This window comes from Galeopterus variegatus, unplaced genomic scaffold, assembly GCF_000696425.1.
Source record: "Galeopterus variegatus unplaced genomic scaffold, G_variegatus-3.0.2 Scaffold2516, whole genome shotgun sequence".
NCBI classification, from domain to species: domain Eukaryota; kingdom Metazoa; phylum Chordata; class Mammalia; order Dermoptera; family Cynocephalidae; genus Galeopterus; species Galeopterus variegatus.
In genome coordinates, this window is record NW_007728627.1 from 188702 (window position 1) to 206637 (window position 17936).

General features: G+C 45.1%; 1 protein-coding gene across 1 annotated transcript in view; it reads left to right on the forward strand.

The window, feature by feature from the left end:
• ARHGAP31 (Rho GTPase activating protein 31) overlaps positions 1–17936 on the forward strand; it is a 113065-nt gene that overhangs the window by 89183 nt on the left and 5946 nt on the right. Inside the window, exons 7-11 of the mRNA XM_008582082.1 lie at positions 82–280; positions 2342–2460; positions 7173–7235; positions 9336–9911; positions 16519–16799. Of these exons, the coding sequence (XP_008580304.1) occupies positions 82–280; positions 2342–2460; positions 7173–7235; positions 9336–9911; positions 16519–16799 (1238 nt within the window). The remainder of the gene's footprint in view (positions 1–81; positions 281–2341; positions 2461–7172; positions 7236–9335; positions 9912–16518; positions 16800–17936) is intronic.

Here is a 17936-nt window from a genome sequence, read left to right on the forward strand (position 1 = left end):
CGGAGGGGCCGTGGATGGGGTATCTAGCTGAACCGGGCCCTGTGCCTCCTCCAGGACTCAGCTGTGCTCTTTCCTTTACAGAAAGCCGGCCCATCATGAAAAGCCTGACCTTGCCAGCCCTCTCCCTGCCCATGAAGTTGGTGAGCCTGGAGGAAGCTCAGGCCCGCAGCCTGGCTACTAACCATCCTGCTCGGAAGGAAAGGAGAGAGAATAGCCTGCCTGAGATTGTCCCTCCCATGGGCACCCTCTTTCATACCGTCCTTGAGTTACCAGACAACAAGTAAGTGGCATTCTTTTACATTCTGGGAGATCGGCGGGAGAGGCAGGGGTGGACAGAGGAGGAGAGGTCTGTGTAAGTCTCAGGGCCACAATGGCAGCGTGGGTTGGGAGTGTGGTCTAGGTTGGGGTGTAGGGATGCATGGCAGAAGAGAAGGGAGCTGTCTCCACAACTCTCTTGCACTAGCAGTGGATGCTTTCACTCACTGCCCCAAAGGTATCAAGACCCTCAATCTCCCACCAGAGACCCCAAGCACCATGATGGGGATCACTTCACAAGTCATGGCTAAAATCCCTTACTCCTTAATTTAGACATAACAGGCTTGATGTTTACAAAAGGAAGTTTACTAAAAACAAAAACTTGACCCCTCCCCCCATCCTCAACCCCTAAGTGACATTACAAAAAGCAAAAAGATGAATCTCATGACGCAGGACAAGTTGACAAATAACGCCTCTGTAGGCTGAGCGCTCTGGGCAAGCAGCTCGTAGGGCCTCACATTCCTGCCCTCCTTGTCCCATCTCAAACCTGTCGGAGCCATCACCCCTCCCCAGACAAATCAAGCATCATTTTCAGTGGTAGGATGTTTTCTTCCCTCATTTCCTCCTTGCACTTCCTCTGTTGTAATCCTGGCCTCCACCCACCCCCACTCGTACCCACTCTAGAAGGAGGCAGAGATTGAAGCAGGAGCCCTACATTCTAGGCAGACGGCAGGGAAAGGGGCTAAAAGGCAATCTTGTCATTGGAGCGTGTCATCTCCGCTGTTTGGTCAGTGAAAAGACATGTGAAAACAGGCTCTTGTCAGTGTCCTTCCCCAGATGTCAGGGCTGTTTCCTTTCGGGGAAGCAGGAAGAGGGCTGCCTCCTCGCATGATCATAGGAGGCACCAGTCACTGCATGCTGTAGGATGGGCACACCTGGAACTCACCTGGTGAGAACCCCCTGCATTTCCTGGAGTGTACGCATAGTGCCCTTTGGGACTGAGCCCCACTGCTCCTCTCCCTCAATCCTTGAAGAATAAGACTCCCACCCAGGCATCAGGAAGAAGAGTAACTTGGAAGGTCCATCAAGTGCATTTTCTCTGTGCTTTTAACCATATCTGGGCTGCACCATACCCCAAGGTACGCCACCCCATAAAATATACGTCAAGGCCAAGTGCTTGAAATAAACCAGGCCAAGTCCAGAAGAAACTACAGAGCACTGAAGACCTATCTCAACTGATCATAAAAACATGCTGGGCTTGAGATCTGGATGTTCTAGGAGAGCTCTACAGAGAAAAGGTCCTTTGTGAACCCACAAGTTGCAGGGTTTCACTCAGGAACTTTATCAAGTCTAACAACTGGGTGGAGCCACAGCAGGGCAAGGTCTCTGTGGTGACCCCTGCTGGTGGCAGGCCCTCCTGGCCCAGCCTAGGGCTCTCTTTTTCCCCCTCCCATGGAGCAGCCTGGTGTGAGGCAAAGCCTCTGCGTTTCTCTGCAGTGACCGTAGTCCACACCGGGCAGGCCGCAACTCTCCCCAGAGCACCAGGCCAGACTCTTTCCCAGGTCTGCTTTCTCATCCAACCCTTTCGGTCCATGGAAGGCTTCACCAGCCCTCCCCTCACCTGTGGATGACCCAGCAGTGTGGCCACAGTGCAGGGAGCACAACACAGCCAAGGTCTAGGTTCTTTAGCATTTGCTCTTGTAAAAAAATTGGTATCTGAAAACCCAGGACTAAAGTACTTTCCAGAATTCCTAGCAGAGTTCCCAGAACTATGTGGTCACTTGTGTCCTCTGAGTCTCCCACTGACCCCTGCCTCTGCTTGCCCCTGCCCCTGCCTTTAATAATACCTTTTGCCTCTTGCACTGGGAAATATAGTCTTTACTGTAACTCATGAAAGCATGGCTTGGTCATCTAGGGCATTCCCAGACAGGGTGAAAGTCGGGCTCGACCTGGATTTTAGAGAGGAATTTCCTGAGATATCCAAGCTATTCATAACTGAGAACATAATTGGAATATTCTTTTTTAATGTAAAATCCCCTTGAAATGACTAGTTTACAAACTAACCTTGATGGCTTGGCTCTTTTAGGAGGAAGCTTTCCAGTAAATCAAAGAAGTGGAAATCAATATTCAACCTGGGACGTTCAGATTCCAAATCAAAACTGAGTAGAAATGGGAGTGTATTTGTGAGAGGACAAAGGCTCTCAGGTAAGAATCAACAGCAGTTGTGTTTTATGGTACATATGTTTTTTTTCCTAGCTTTGCTTTGATCTTTGGTTTGATCACGTCAAATGCACTAGCCCTGAAGGAGAAATTCATAAATTAACCAGGGGATCTTCTTAAAAAAAAATTTTTTTTTTTTTTTGCATCACGAAAATTTGTGAAAATAGTACATGGAGATCCTATATATCTTTCACGCAACTTCCCCTAATGCTAACATTTTAAGTTGCTATAATACAATTATCAAAGCCAAAAAAATTGATATAATACTATTAATTAATTTATAGATCTTAGTCATATTTGTCCCGCTAATGTCCTTTTTCTGATCCAGCATCCAATCCAAGAACCCATATTGCATTTGGTTTTCATGTCTCGTTAATCTCCCTTAATCTATGACAGTTCCTTAGTCTTTCTGACCTTGATATTCTGCGAGAGTACTGGCCATTTATTTTGTAGAATATACCCAGTGTGGGTTTGTCTGATGTTTTCTCATGGTTAGATTGAGGTTGTGAGTTTTCGCGGGAATCCTACAGAAGTAATGCTGTGCCTGTCTCGGTGTGTCAGATCAGGAGGTACATGATGTCAATATCTTATTGCTTAACCAACCGAGCTAACTGACCGGTCCACTTGGGAAGATAACTTTGATCACTTGGTTAAAGTGCTGTCTGTCATGAAATTTAACATCCATCAATGGTTCTTGCCTGCAACAGCTATTACTGTGGTGTTCGCCAAATGGTGATTCTCTATTAATAGGAATTCTACTATAAGGAAGATCTGTCCCTTCTCACCCAGGGTCATGATTTTTAAGTAGGGTTGCTGTCTCATGAGACTTATTTCTGAGTAATGAATAGAAATTGATGCAGGAAGGAATTAAAGGAACCACAATATAATGAGGAATATAACCAATATAGCTGAATATTGTGTCAGGAAAGGGAAGACCAGGGACATTTTCCACAATGATCTTAGTGTTATAGAATGAAAGTATGATGAAAATGAGGCCATACTTATGAAAACAAGTTATAAAAGGTAAATGTACAAAGGCAATGAGAAAATTTTGATGGATCCTGGTTTGAAAAAAAAAAGATAACATTTTTAAAGACTTTTCTCGAACCTGGTAATAAGTACACACTAAGAATCAGTATGTACAGATGTTAGAAATTTTCATGTTTGTCTCTTGGAGTAAAGCGGGATTTCACAGTGTATTGCCACAGTTAACAATGATTTGGGCTGTAAATAAAAGCAAATCCAATTCAACTGACTTGTGCAATGAGGGAATTTATTGGCTTCTGTAACTGGACACCCAGACACAGGGAAGGCTTCAGGGGTGGCTGGATACAGAGGCTCTGTCTCCTTGTCTCTGTGTTTTCCTCCGCTGTGCCGCCTCTTTGGGTCAGCTTTATCCCCAGACTGGCTTCCATTGCCATGGCAGAGTGGCTATGGTAGTTCTAGGCTTTACCTTTGACAATCGCTATGTCCGGAAGGAGAAAGAACATCATTTCTGGTAGCCTGCTCCTAAGGATAGGAACTGTTCTTTCCCAGAAGTTCCTGTCAAATTCCCCCCCATCTCAACAGCCTTCACTGAGTCACATGGATTAATCTCTTTGGCCAAGGGAGTGCCTTGGGCTGATTGGCTTTGGCCTAGGCTACTGAACCAATCACTGGACTGAGGAATGGGATGGCAGTGAGATGCACCCGAGAAGTACAAGAACTTCTAGAAGAGAAGGGGAAAAGGGAAATGAATGCTGGGTAGGCACCTATAATATTCCTTGTGTGAGGAAACACAGCTTCCACAAAATGGAAAGATAGCCCAAGTGAAGAGGACAGGTTGCCACAGGTATGGCAAAACAGATACAAATTAGAAATTAGGATTCTCAAAGAATTTGAGGGGAAGATTACCTCACAAGAAACTCCTAATCTACAATAAGAGATTTGCTTAAGCACATTAAATAGAGAATTTTAGTTACAAAATCAGTGATACAGAAATGAAAGAGGTTCACCAAGTAATGAAAAGTTGAAAGACAACAGAACAAAATAAATGAACAAAAATGAAACAAATGCTTTGATCTTGACTTAGGAAGATTTCCACCCCCATGTGGTTTTCAAAAGGATCATGTCCCAGGAGCTGGAGCCAGTGATGGTAAACTCAGAATGCACGGGATGTCCCTGGCCAGAGCTTCTCAGCATGGCTGTACCTCAGAATCGCCCACAGAGGGGTTCACACCCACAGCATTTTTGCCTCAGGAAGTCTGCGGCGAAGTCTGAGTATTGGTAATTTTTAAAAAGCTCCCCAGGTGATTCTAATGTGCAGCCAAGGTTGTAAGCCACTGGTCTACGCTTGTGTGAACAATCTAATCAGAGATAGATCACCAAACTGGCTGAACTTTGAGGGGATGCAGCAGTGACATTAAAGAACAATCAGTGTCAATACAGATGGCTCCCTGCGGCCTTGACTACTGCCTGAGTGACTGCTTTTTACCAGAAGAGTGTTTATTGTTGAGAACCTTCGAAACTAAAGACCAATAGGTATATGCTTAAAACTCTAGTGGAACCTGTGACTAAAGCTAGGCCACAAGACCCTGTCACATAATCCACCAGTGTGGTCTCTAAGAGGCTCATGAGCTCACTTTTTGTTGAAATATACTTGTGAGGCTGGCCGGTTAGCTTAGCTGATTAGAGCACAGCCTTGTAACACCACCATCAAGGGTTCAGGTTCAGATCCCCACACTGGCCAGCCACCAAAAAAAAAAAAAAATATATGCATGTGATAAAGGGGAGACAGTGGATTAATATAAGTGAATAATATGTTTAAAAATTCCATAACTAAGGGCATTAAAAAAATTGATTCACCATGAATAGTATTGGGGTGGTTTTTTGGGTGGGAGGGGCAAGGGATGTTTAACCATATTAGAAAATTGAACAGAGATAAGATATAAAGGCTAAGAAACAATGAAGTATTGCCTGAATGAACACATAAACTTTGGAGCCTCCCAGACACTGGTATTTGAGTTGATTCCATTTAACTTTTCTGTATATTATCAGAGGAAGACTTCAGGAAACTCTCCAAAATGAACTCCTCTGAGTGGAGAAATATCAAAGCCAGAGGGCTATTGTCGTTCTGTGCTTTACCTGTGAGTAAAATAGCTAAGAGAGGGGTCCACAGTGGACCCCAGTCAGAAAGAAGCCCCAAGCTGGGGAGGCTAAGGGGCTAAGCTAATTCAGAGCCTTCTAGAAGAGGCAGGGCTTGGAGCAAAGAGGGAAAAAGGAGAAAACTTTAAAAGAGGGATCAAAACAAGTGTGGGTCACAGCCCAGTTTGGGTTAGGCCAACTCCAACTGCTTCTTGTAGAAACATCTCCTATCCTCCCCTCTGTTGCTGAGTCCTGGTCCATCCTGAACAGCAACAACAACAATAAACAATAGATACTTTTTTGAGTACCACTCTGTTTCAGGTTAGTACAACATAAGTGCTCTATAGTCATTATTCATTTAATCCTCACAACAGCTCTATTTTTCCTCATTTTACACATGGGAAAACTGAAGTTCAGAAAAGCTAAGCTGCTTATCTGAGGTCACATGGCCCCAAATTGGCAGAGTTGGGGTTCAAACCCAGATCCGTCTGAATCCAGAGTTACCATAAAGGCAGCTAGTCCTGGGTTCCTGATCAGTTTCCAAGACCTCTTTTCCCTCCTAGCAAACTTGACCTAGAAGGAATTACTTTCCAGCCAATTCAGCTTCCTGAAAAGAGGTGGTATTTCTGAATATGTCTAACTAATACTGCGCCTGGAAAAAATTTTTCACTCATTTATGGGCCGGCCCGGTGGCGCACTGCTACAGTGCGCCGCTTGGGAAGCGCGGCAGCGCTCCCACCGAGGGTTCAGATCCCACATACAGACCGGCCGCTCACTGGCTGAGCGAGGTGCGGGAGCAACACCGAGGGTTGCGATCCCGTTGCCGGTCCCGGTCCGGTACGGGCGCGACACTGAGGGTTGCGATCCGTTGCCGGTCATGAAAAAAGACAAAAAGAAAAAAAAAAATTTTTTTTTCACTCATTTATGCCACACTTTTCCAAAAACCTGCTAAGGCGGCTGACAAAGATGCTTAGAGTACACCAGGCACATAGCAGGTGTTCAAAAAGGTTTGGTTGGGATCTGCTCCAGGGTGAGGCTGGTAGGTGAGATCACTGGGGGAGCAACCAGTTTGCAGACTTCAAGGAGCAGAGCTGCACCTGGGAGAGAGGTGACTCTAGTTCCCCGGGCTCTCTCAGCTGTTGTACCAAATTCCTGGGTACTGAGGGATATGGTGCCAGCTATGATTCTGGCCTATCAAATAGGAGGGGTTGCCTGGAACCCCATGGATTATATCCCATGGATTTATCCTTGAATGCTTTTTGTACAACAATGTTGTGTTCAGGGCTCCTCATTTGCTAATAGCTATTTGACAAAATTGTAGTTTACCTTTGTCTGTAAGGTATTTTTAAAACTTGGATCTACAAATGCCCTGTTTTTATAAGACCACTCTCATTAAGAAAGGAGGGACATCTAGGGTGGAGTGGGGGAACGTTTTCCAAGGGGATAAATTATCGATACTTGAAAACTTTCCTAAAGAAATTTCAGTTGTGTATTTATAGCCTGACCTATTACTGTTCTGAATGCTTCACTTAATACGCATTCATCAGAGATGTTTTTTTTTCTATTGTCTTTAGTGGAAAAAGCTGCTATCCGGCCAGCTAAAAGCATGGACTCATTGTGTTCAGTGCCTGTGGAAGGTGAGATTTTACAATTAGTTTCTGAGCTGGGGATTACAACTGGGAGACTGGAGATCACACCACACTTGCCTATTTACAAGCTGCCATGCCTGCTCATCTGCAGTCACGATCACACACAATCACACAGTCCCAAATCCCTCCTTGACCCTTCCCAAACTCAAGAGGCTCCCATAGCCCTCACCATAATTTCGCCTACTCTACCACAGGGCTGGGCCTACAGAGCCTTCCTTTTTCTCCAGTCTTTCTTTGGCCACATCTGGAGACCACAACTACTTTTCACTCAAACCCGAACCAGGTGAAAGGTCAACACCTGAAAACTAAGTCAGAAAAGGTTTCCCCCTTGGGCAAAGAGAAGTCAAGTCAGAAAGAAGAGTCAAGCATTGGTTTATGCCTCATGGTTTTATGCCTAGATACTTACATTTCTTGAATTGGGGTGTTTCCATAGGCATTAGCTTCATAGTGCTTGTCAAGTCATGATTTTGAGTTGCTGGGTTATTCCTTCATCCGTTCGTTCATTACCAATAAACACTGATTAGGCATCAGCTATGTGTCAGGCGTGTCCAGACTACAGTATCCTTTGTTGGAGCAGATGTGTGTACATTTGCACATGAGGTGACAACCATCACCAAAAGAACATGTAACCACATTTTTTCTCACAGCTCTAGACTTAAGGGCTGGCTTGCCTATATCTCTCTCTTCTATTTCTGTTAAGCAGCCAACAAACACAGCTATAAGTTACAAGGCAAAGGTCTTCCCTGTCAGCAGACTGTTTAAACTCCCCTAATTATCCCTTTAATACAAGACATTTTTCTCTTTGATAAATAAAGCAGCCTGAAACAAAAAGGAGATCTTTAGAACGACTTTTAAAAAACTAGTAAAATACTTAGTGAGATCTTCTTAAGCTGACTGGATACTTTTTGCATTTTCTCACTTTTATATTCATCCATTTGCTTTGATTTTAAAAACTCTTAGGACAGTTTTTACCAAGTTTCGCAAGATTTAACATTTTGAAATATAGATCATTATATATCTGACTTACATGGGTGTTGGGCAGGTAATTTAACCTCTGAATCTCAGTTTCCTCATATGATAAAGGAGATAATTACACTTCCCGTACAGGATGGCCATAAGAATTTTAAACATATGGTCAAGTAAGATGCCCAGCATAGTGCTTAGTACCAAGTTAGAAATTATTTTCCAGATCCCTGGCAAATCATGTGTCATTCCAAGCTGATTTATTTCTCATTCAGACTTTTCTCTTCTTCACCTTCACTTCTTAGTCAGTGAAAGAACGCACTCCTCACAACTGTGTGTTCTCATATTTAGTTAATTTAGTTAATTTCTAGTTTCTCATCCTCTGAATCAAAAGGAAGAAGCCTAGAAAAAGAGGAATAGGTCTAGCTGAGAACAGCATTTGTTTCCTTGCTGGGAAATCAAATCTCTATCTGAATTCATCCGCCAGAAAACAATTAAAACAATGAGCTTTAAAGTTTTAAAATAAAACAGAGGGCTAGCCTGTGGCTCACTCCGGAGAGTGTGGTGCTGATAACACCAAGGCCATGGGTCTGGATCCCTATATAGGGATGGCCAGTTAGCTCACTGGCTGAGCGTGGTGCTGACAACACGAAGCCAAAGGTTAAGATCCGCTTACCAGTCATCTTTTAAAAAATAAAAAAAGAAGAAGAAAACAGGATTCCGTCATTTTGCCCTTCTGTCTTCATTTTGAGCCAATATCATTCTGCCTCCTCCTGTCTCTATTTTTTCATGATCTTCGTTTAACGCCTGGTAGACGATCGCTCCGCGTGGCAATCTTAGCAGTGGGCTTTTGGAAACTACTCTTCCTGCAGAGTTCAGAACTGATGGATATGGCACAACAAAAAACGGTATTATGAGAGTATCATGCAGAAATTCTGTGCACACGAGAAAATGCTTTCTCCCTTGTCAACCAAACGCTGTATACTAGTCTTAACTAGGATGGCACGCCCTCAGTAGGATGCCGTGCCTTTCCAGTATTCAAATGTTGTGTGCCTGTCCTTACGGAAGGCCGAGCCGTGTGTGAGTGCCCCGGCTGCTGACCGTGTGTTTGTTCTTTTTCACTAGGAAAAGAAACCAAAGGAAATTTTAATCGAACGGTCACCACTGGCGGATTTTTCATTCCGGCAACAAAAATGCACTCGACCAGCACTGGCAGCTCATGTGACCTCAGCAAGCAGGAGGGCGAATGGGGCCAAGAGGGGACGCCGGCGGGGGCCGAGGGGGGCTGTGATGTGAGCAGTGACCGAAGCCAGCTCCAGGGCGCTCAGGCCCGGCCCCCACCCGAGCAGCTGAAGGTGTTCCGGCCTCTCGAGGATCCCGAGAGCGAGCAGACAGCCCCGAAGATGCTGGGTATGTTCTATACCTCGAACGACAGCCCCAGCAAATCCGTCTTTACCAGCAGCCTCTTCCAGATGGAGCCCTCGCCGCGTCACCAGCGCAAGGCGCTGAACATCTCGGAGCCCTTTGCGGTGTCGGTGCCGCTCCGCGTGTCCGCCGTCATCAGCACCAACAGCACCCCTTGCAGAACACCCCCGAAGGAGCTGCAGTCCCTTTCCAGCCTGGAAGAGTTTTCTTTCCAGGGGTCAGAGAGTGGAGGTTGGCCAGAAGAGGAGAAGCCACTGGGAGCTGAGACCTCTACAGGTAACGTAGGGGAGAGAGGGTCTCTTTCCATTGCAAGACATAAAAAACAGACTTAAACTTGCAAATAGAGTTTGCAAGGCAATGTAGTGAAGTGGTTAAGATTGTGGGTTCTAGAGCTATACTACCTGGGTGCAAATCCAGGTTCTGCCATTTCGCTATGTGATCTTAAGCAAGTTAATGTAACCACTCTGTGCCTCAGTTTCTTAAGCTATAAAATGGGAATAGTGATGTTAATAATCGTCCCTTCTTCATAAGTTTGTTGTGAATATTAAATGAGTTAATACATGCAAAGCTCTCATGACAGTGTCTAATATACTTGTAAAGTAAAGTAAGCTCCCAATAAATGTTACCTGTTGTTATGAAGGGCCTTCAAAAAGTTCATGAAAAGATTGGTGGGGGTTTTATTTTGCTTTTTTAGTTTAAAAAATTTATTTTTTATTTCATTTTTTCATCAGCTCGCCAGTATGGGGATCCAAACCTTTGGCTCTGGTGTTATAACACCATGCTCTAGCCAACTGAGCTAACGGGCCAACCTGTATTATCTTTTAATTCTATTTTTCTTTTTTTTCCCCCTTTTTGTGACCGGTAAGGGGATCACAACCCTCGGCACGGTGTGGTCTGCACCGCGCTCAGCCAGTGAGTGCACCGGCCATCCCTATATAGGATCCGAACCCGCGGCGCACTCTCCTGAGTGAGCCACGGGGTCGGCCCTTAATTCTATTTTTCCACAAACTTTTTGAAATGTTGTATTTCACTCACATAGTAAGAAGGCAAGGGGAGAAGCTCCCAGAATGGAATGCAGAGTCTCAGAGCTAGAACTGGGAATTCAATCATTCTAGACTCATTCTCTCTCCATTCACCCATCCTCATTTCTACTTCATGTCTGCAAAGAACTCTCTCCCAATTTCTTTATATCAAACGCAGAGAGGACTCTGATTGGGCCTGCTTGGGTCACATGACTGGCCTTGGACCAATCACCACTGCCAGGCTAATGGGGCTCTATGCTTGGCCTGGCTTAAGTCTCTGGGTGTCTGGAGTGAGGATGGGTTCTTTGAGCTATGACGAAATGTGAGCTGCATAAAATGGAAGTATGGAGAACTCCAAAGGAAGGGATGGTTGACAAGCCAATAAATGCTCATTGTGATTTAGGAACGTTTCTATTATAATTAATATCCACTAACTTTTTTTCAGCATCTATTATATTGTGAGGAACTGTCCTAAGTGTTCTACATATATTATCTCATTTCTTCACACTTACTGTTATTCCCATTTGCTTAGAGAGGAATGAGTAATTTGCCCAATGACTCATAGCAAGGAAGTGGAAAACCCAGGATTTTAATGCAGACTAAAACATCCATGCTTGAAACCACTCCACCATGCTCCCTCATGTGTTTACTATGGGCTGTGGAGTTACAAAGATGTTGACATGATCCCTACCCCCCAGCAAGATCACAAACTAAGAAGGGAAACCGAAAGTCTGCACCGAAGTTCAGCCCAGGGTCAACCTGTGGCAGTGGCATAAGAGCCTCCTCTGGCTTTTGGGGATGCAGGAGGGCTTAGGTACCCAAAGTACCATGAAAGAGGTGCTTAGAAAGGACAGCAAGGGCATGAGGGAGAGGCAGTCCTCTTAGGAGAATTTTGGGAAGATTTAGAAGAGGTGACACTCGAGCTGGACCTTCTTGTTTGGGTAGGATTTCTCCACACTGAAAAGATGAGAAAGGGCATTCTGGGCTGAGAGGCAGCTGAATATTGTGGGAAGTGTGTAGGTTTTGGACCCCAACTGGGTTGATTCAGACCCTAGCTTTACCGCTTTTTGGCAGTGTGACAGTGGGCGGATAGTGTTGCTTTGTGTTGCTTTGCCCCCCACGGATTTGTCACCCCACTTCCCCTGGGTAACGGAGATGCAAAGGATTACTCAAAGCCCATCTCTTCTGAGCAGTGAGAAGCCCCGAAGTGGTTACCTTTCCTGGGACCCTCCAGAAAGAGGCATCCCTTCCTTGGGAAAATTAATGCCGAATTGGTGTTCTCTTCCTGCAATTATTTTCCAGACCAGGAAGTTATAAGAAGAGAACAAAGGTGGGGTTATAGTTTAACAATATAGGCTGGTAACTTTCAGTGAAACAAGCCAGATGACATTCCAGTAAGGCAATTAACAAAAGCTTGATCTTAGCAAACATTCCTTCTCCCTCTCCAATTTTCCAGTATCTTTACATTTCAAGCAGTAACCTGTCTGTCCTTGAGCCAGCAACCTTGCCGTGCCACAAATCTTTATCTTACACCAGAGACTTATAGCCTGAGGAAAATTTACAGTCCTCCACAAAGTCAGTATTTGAAACTGCAAGACTTTGGAAAACCAGGCCCTGTGAGGTATATTTGCTTTATAGTATATTCCACAAGTTAGTTACTATCTCTGAGTCTGTTTCTTACCTGCAAAGTAGAGGAGGCTCCTATCCCAAAGGCTATGGTGAGGTCCGAATGGCCTGGCTCGTAGAAGATGCTCAATAGATATTAGCCCTTTTCTCTCTTCCTTTCCTTCAGGGTGGGTGCACAGATGAGTAAAAACTCAGGGGCATCAAGTGATGCCTTGTCTGGAAAGTGGTCCATGCTGGTGGGGGTGGAGCAGGATGAGGGGTAGGGAGGGAAGGAAAGCCTTTGACGAAAACAGTGTTCCCAAAGGCTTTCATGAGATTGGCTATCCTGTCCAAAAGAAAGGGCCTCTGGGCCCCAAGAGGTCTTTTGGAGACAGTCCGTTATCTACTTTTTCCCTTTCTCTTTCTCTCTGTAAATAAGAATACCCAACCTGTATTAAATTGGTCTGGGAAAGACATTAATGGAGATGCCAACCTGCCTACCTGCCTACCTGCCTGTTACTAGTGGCCAGTTGGGGCAGAATGAGGGACCTTGTGGGAGCAGCCATGTAGATCTGGGACCAAAGGCTGAAGGGGGCTGCTGAAAGGTTCAGGAACAACAGTCCCCTCCTCCTTCTCTCTGATGGTATTAGGTTAACTTAAATTTCTTTTCTCCTTCCATGACTATTCCAAATGGAGAACTTCATCTTCATTAATAAAATATTTTTCTTTCTTTTGTGCAGTAGCAGTGGGTAAAAGAAAAAGAATGAAAGATAATTTTCCAGGTTACCTGATTAAAATTTTAGTCTTTCTGGTCAGACCAACTGTCCCACTTTCAGCCAATCTGGGTGAAATTCCAATGCAACCCAGAAGGTAATAGATATCAGCTCAGTGTTACACTTTAACTAAAGTGCTGATAATTAGATCATTGATTGCTCTAAATGAGAAAATTATCAATGTAAGCATAATAATTGGTTATATGACTTCTACCTGATTCAAGGCTATGTCCTGCTAACCTCATCCTCAGTCAGGGGGTGGGGATGTGGGGAGGACAACAAACCTGATCCTTCTGAAAGTGAAGGAAGAGCTTTTGGCCTGACACAAAAACTACAACCAAGACTCCCTGCATCACCTTCTGTAAATCACCTTCTGCTTATTAGAGAAAGATCAGAGTAACCACTGCTTCAAGGAAACTTGACAAATGAGAATCCAGAGTTTCTCTAAGGGATATTAGAGTTGCCCCATTCTTTTACTGAAGAATTTACAATAGAATTCTCTTAAAATAGTTATATTTTAGTGTATCTGAAATATGATTCTACCTACAAAATTTCGTTTTGCCCTATTTTTTAAAATCAGGAGCAAGTACATCTCATAAATCCATGGTTCTATTGGTTAAGGTACAGGCTAAACTGCTATAACATAATAAACCAAAAATACAGTGACTCGATCAAGATAGTTTATTCCGGGCTGACCCCGTGGCTCACTCGGGAGAGTGCGGCGCTGGGAGCGCCGAGACCGCGGGTTCGGATCCTATATAGGTATGGCCAGTGCACTCACTGGCTGAGCGCGGTGCAGTCGACGCCAAGCCAAGGGTTACGATCCCCTTACCGATCACTAAAAACACACACACACACACACACACAAAAAAAAAAAAAAAAAAAAAAAAAAAAAAAAAAAAAAAAAAAAAAAAAAAAAAAAAAAAAAAACACAACAAAACAAAACAAAAAGATAGTTTATTCCTATCTTATGTACAGGTACAGAGGTAGGTGGCTATGTTTTGGCAGATCACCTGACATCCCAGGCTCCTTTTGCTGTCCCCATGGGTGTTGTCCTTGTGGGCATAGTCGAAGTGGGCTCAGCACCTCCACATCCACATTCCTGCCCACGGGAAGGGGAAAAGAGGAGGAAGCCAAGTGGCTTCTACTGAAGGAAATGTATTAGTCCATTTTGTGCTGCTATAACATAATACCTGAGACTAGGTGATTTATAAAGAAAAACGAAATTTATTGCTTACAGTTTCTGAGGCTGGGAAGTCCAAAGTCCATCTGGTGGTGGTGACAGTGACTCAGGCATCTTACATTGCAAGACAGTGGAAGCAGAGAGAACAGAGAGAGAGAAAGACAGACTCTCCTCTTCTTTTAAAGCCCTCAGAACCACTCCCATGACCACCATTTTTAATCCACTCAATACTGCATGGTCCTACAATCCAATCACCTCTTCAAGGCCCCACCTTTCAATTACCATAATAGGATTTCCCACCCTGTTAACAGTCACAGTAGGGGCTAAGTTTCTAATACATAAAACTTGGGGGACACAATTCAAGCTTCAGGGAGTTTGGGGGGCCATAATTCAATCCACTACAGGAAGTAACCCAGAAGTTGCACACATCTCTTCCAGTCCATTCCATCTGTTGAAATTCATTTTGCTTAGCCACACTACCTTCGGAGGAGGCTGAGAAATGTGGTTACTAGCTGGACAGTCATGTGCCCAGCTAAAACTTGGGAGTGGGGGAGGTTCTAGTTCTAAATAAAGAAGAGAATGGATATTGGAGGACAATTAGCAGTCTCTGCCTCAGTGGTCACCTACTTTGTGCATAACATGACCTATGCTGGGAACCTAACAATGCCCTTCCTTCTGAGCTATAGAGATTCTTTTGGAGCTTAGGAATACAAGTACCTGCCAAGTCTGTCAATCAACAAAATTTTGGGGGACTCATGGTCCCTTAGCAGGTCATTTCTAGGAATAGATACTGCCTCCATTCTGAGAAACTTGCCTGGGGATAGAAGCCACATACACAGGACAAGATGATCGATCACCTGATGACTGGGCACCACATAGGTAATAACACTAAGTGCTGCAGGCGTTGGGAGGAAGGAGAGATTGTCTAAGAAGCCTCCAAACAGATGTCATTGGGTTTATGTCTTGAAAAATGGAGGAGATTGGAATCACAGGGGGGACCAGAGCAGAGGAGTACATGGTCTGTCGGGGGAGTGGTAGGAGAAGAGCCGACATGTGGCTGGGCCAGGGTGAGGAGGCCTTTCTATATAATTTTAACTTTTGAACTTTGTACATGTTTTACACGTTCAAGACAAAATTAAATTTCAGGACATAAGCTTACTAAGTGATGGGCAAAAGAAAACAGCACTATTGTCAATTCTGGATCATTATTAGTTCAGGCGTCAGGATGCCGTCACTAGGTCTGACTGAGTTGCAAGGCTGGCATCGGGTGAGACACCTCAGAGTGAAGTCACCTGCATAATCAATGGCAATGAGCAGAGTTTATGCTTAACCAGCAGACTTTTCTGGGCTTGTGCTGTGTGTCAGACACTGTAGGTGTGCTTTCCCTACGTCATCTGCTTTATCCTCACACCGGCCTGCAGAGCAAGCACATGAGGCCATGACCGAGATTACGAGGCACATCGAGAAACTAGAATTTGAACCCAATAAATGATAACATTTATTGAAGGCCTGTGTGCCAAGCAGTGTACTAGGTACTTTAGTCTTCACACCAAGACAACAGCCTTATGTGATGAAATCAGGCCTTCCTTCATGCAAGGCAATAGAGGCCAAACTTGAGGTCTGCCTCCCTCTTCCTGATCTCAGATGTTTAAGATCAGAGCTTAATCACTTTGGATAGATCCACATTGACTGTAGATAACCCCTGAGAAGAGTCACACAGGAAATTTTCAATCATAGTTATGACATCTTTGCAGCTTGGTGTGAATCACAGATTTTTGGGACCTTGGGCACCAAGCTTAACTTCTCAGAGCCTATTTGTGAAGTCAAAGTTTGAGCTACATTGGGCTACAGCCAGGTCTCCCAACTCTGGCACTATTGTCATTTTCATCTGGATAATTGTTGTACGGGGCTGTCCTGTGCATTGGAGGATATTTAGCATCTTGGCTTCTATCAACTAGATGCTATAGTGCTCCCCCAGTCCCCAACATTGTGACAACCAGAAATGTCTCCAGGCATTGCCAAATGTCCTCTGGGGGGAGGGAGAGAGGAGCAAAATGGCCCCTGGATGAGAACCATTGGACTAGATGATGTCCGAGGTCCTGCTCGTCTCTGACAGTCTGTGACTCTGGGATCTGAGCCCAGGACATTGCTAGAAGAAAAGGGTAAAGAATGTGAGGGGCATCGACCTGGGAGAATTCCCTCTGTCTTTGTGACGGAGGACCAGGAGACAGGACAGTGACTGCTGGGAACAGTCTCTCTTGGAATGAAGTCTCCTCTGATAACTCCCATCCTCATTGCAGCTTCGGTACCTAAGGCAGTAGCTCGTGAGGATGCCCAGCCAGCACCTGATGCAGTGGGGGCAGCAGAATGCAGCAAAGACCTTTCCCTGGAGCCAGGTGCCCATCTGGAGGAGAAGAAAACCTCAGAAACCTCCCAGGGCTCTCAGCGTCCACATGAATTGGAGAAGCGGCCAAATCCAGAGAAGGTGGTGGACGAGGAACAAGAGGCTGGCCGGGTGGAGTCCAGCGCTCTCCAGGAGAGCCCCAGGGCCAGAGCCCAGGCCGCGTTTTGCCGTGAGACGGTAAGGTGGACTCACTGCCTGCTCCAGCCAGCTAGAGTCCTCTTTTTCTCAAGTGTTCTGGGTACAATTTAAAGTAGATTTTTAAATAACTTTTTTTCCTGAAGAATCAGTTTCTGCCAAAGGGATTTTAAGAAACAAACTTCTAATCAGATCTGGGATTTTTTTTGCAGTGGACTTTTCAGAGATCCTGCAGTGATGGGAAGGAGCCATCCAGCCCAGATTCTCTGGACAGACTCAACACTAAATATTTCTGACCTGAGGTCACCATAAACCAGTAACATGTCATTAGAACACAATGTCATTCAATCATAGAAGCAGCACAAAACCTGCTTGTCACATCACAGTCCCAAATGTGATGATCATTCATGGGGTCCAGCCCTCTTCTTCCAGACATTCTGGCTGGGCAGTTGTCTACACTATGTTTCTAAAATCTGTGAAATTTCCAGGGTCCATTACTTCCTCCTGTGGCTTCTGGAATTTAAAATACAGTGCCAGAGCTGACTGAACCTTGTCTACTTTCTAGAGGTGGAATTTTCCAAGAAGGTTTTTATGGGATGTCCTTAAATAAGAAGGTATGAGGTTTTCCAGGGACACCCAGGGAAGAGTCCTGCACTGGGGAGGCTGCGCTATGACCAGAGTGTGCCCAAGGGGAAAAGGAAGTTTTTTGCCTTTTAACTTGCTTCCAGAGGCTTGGCTTCCAGGACGTGCACAAATGACAATGCACTGAGATAGGGCAGAGCCAGGGTGCCGTGGTGGCCTCAGGAGGGCTGAGTGAGGGTTCCTATAAGATGTGCTTGCATTTGTTGAAGGGGAAGAATGCAGAGATTCACATGGGGATTAATTCTTATGGAGAGAGCCCAAGTGTGAATGGCATTGCTTTGAGAAGCAGATAAAGTTAGTGCTGGAAGGAGAACCTGGATGGGTTCATAGGACAAGTATAGGCATCAACTCATTCATTTAAAACATGTTTTGGGCCGGCCCGGTGGCGCACTGCTACAGTGTGCCGCTTGGGAGCGCAGCAGCGCTTCCGCCGAGGGTTCGGATCCCACATACAGACCGGTTCCCGCTCACTGGCTGAGCGAGGTGCAGGTGCAGGCGCAACACCGAGGGTTGCGATCCCGTTGCCGGTCCCGGTCC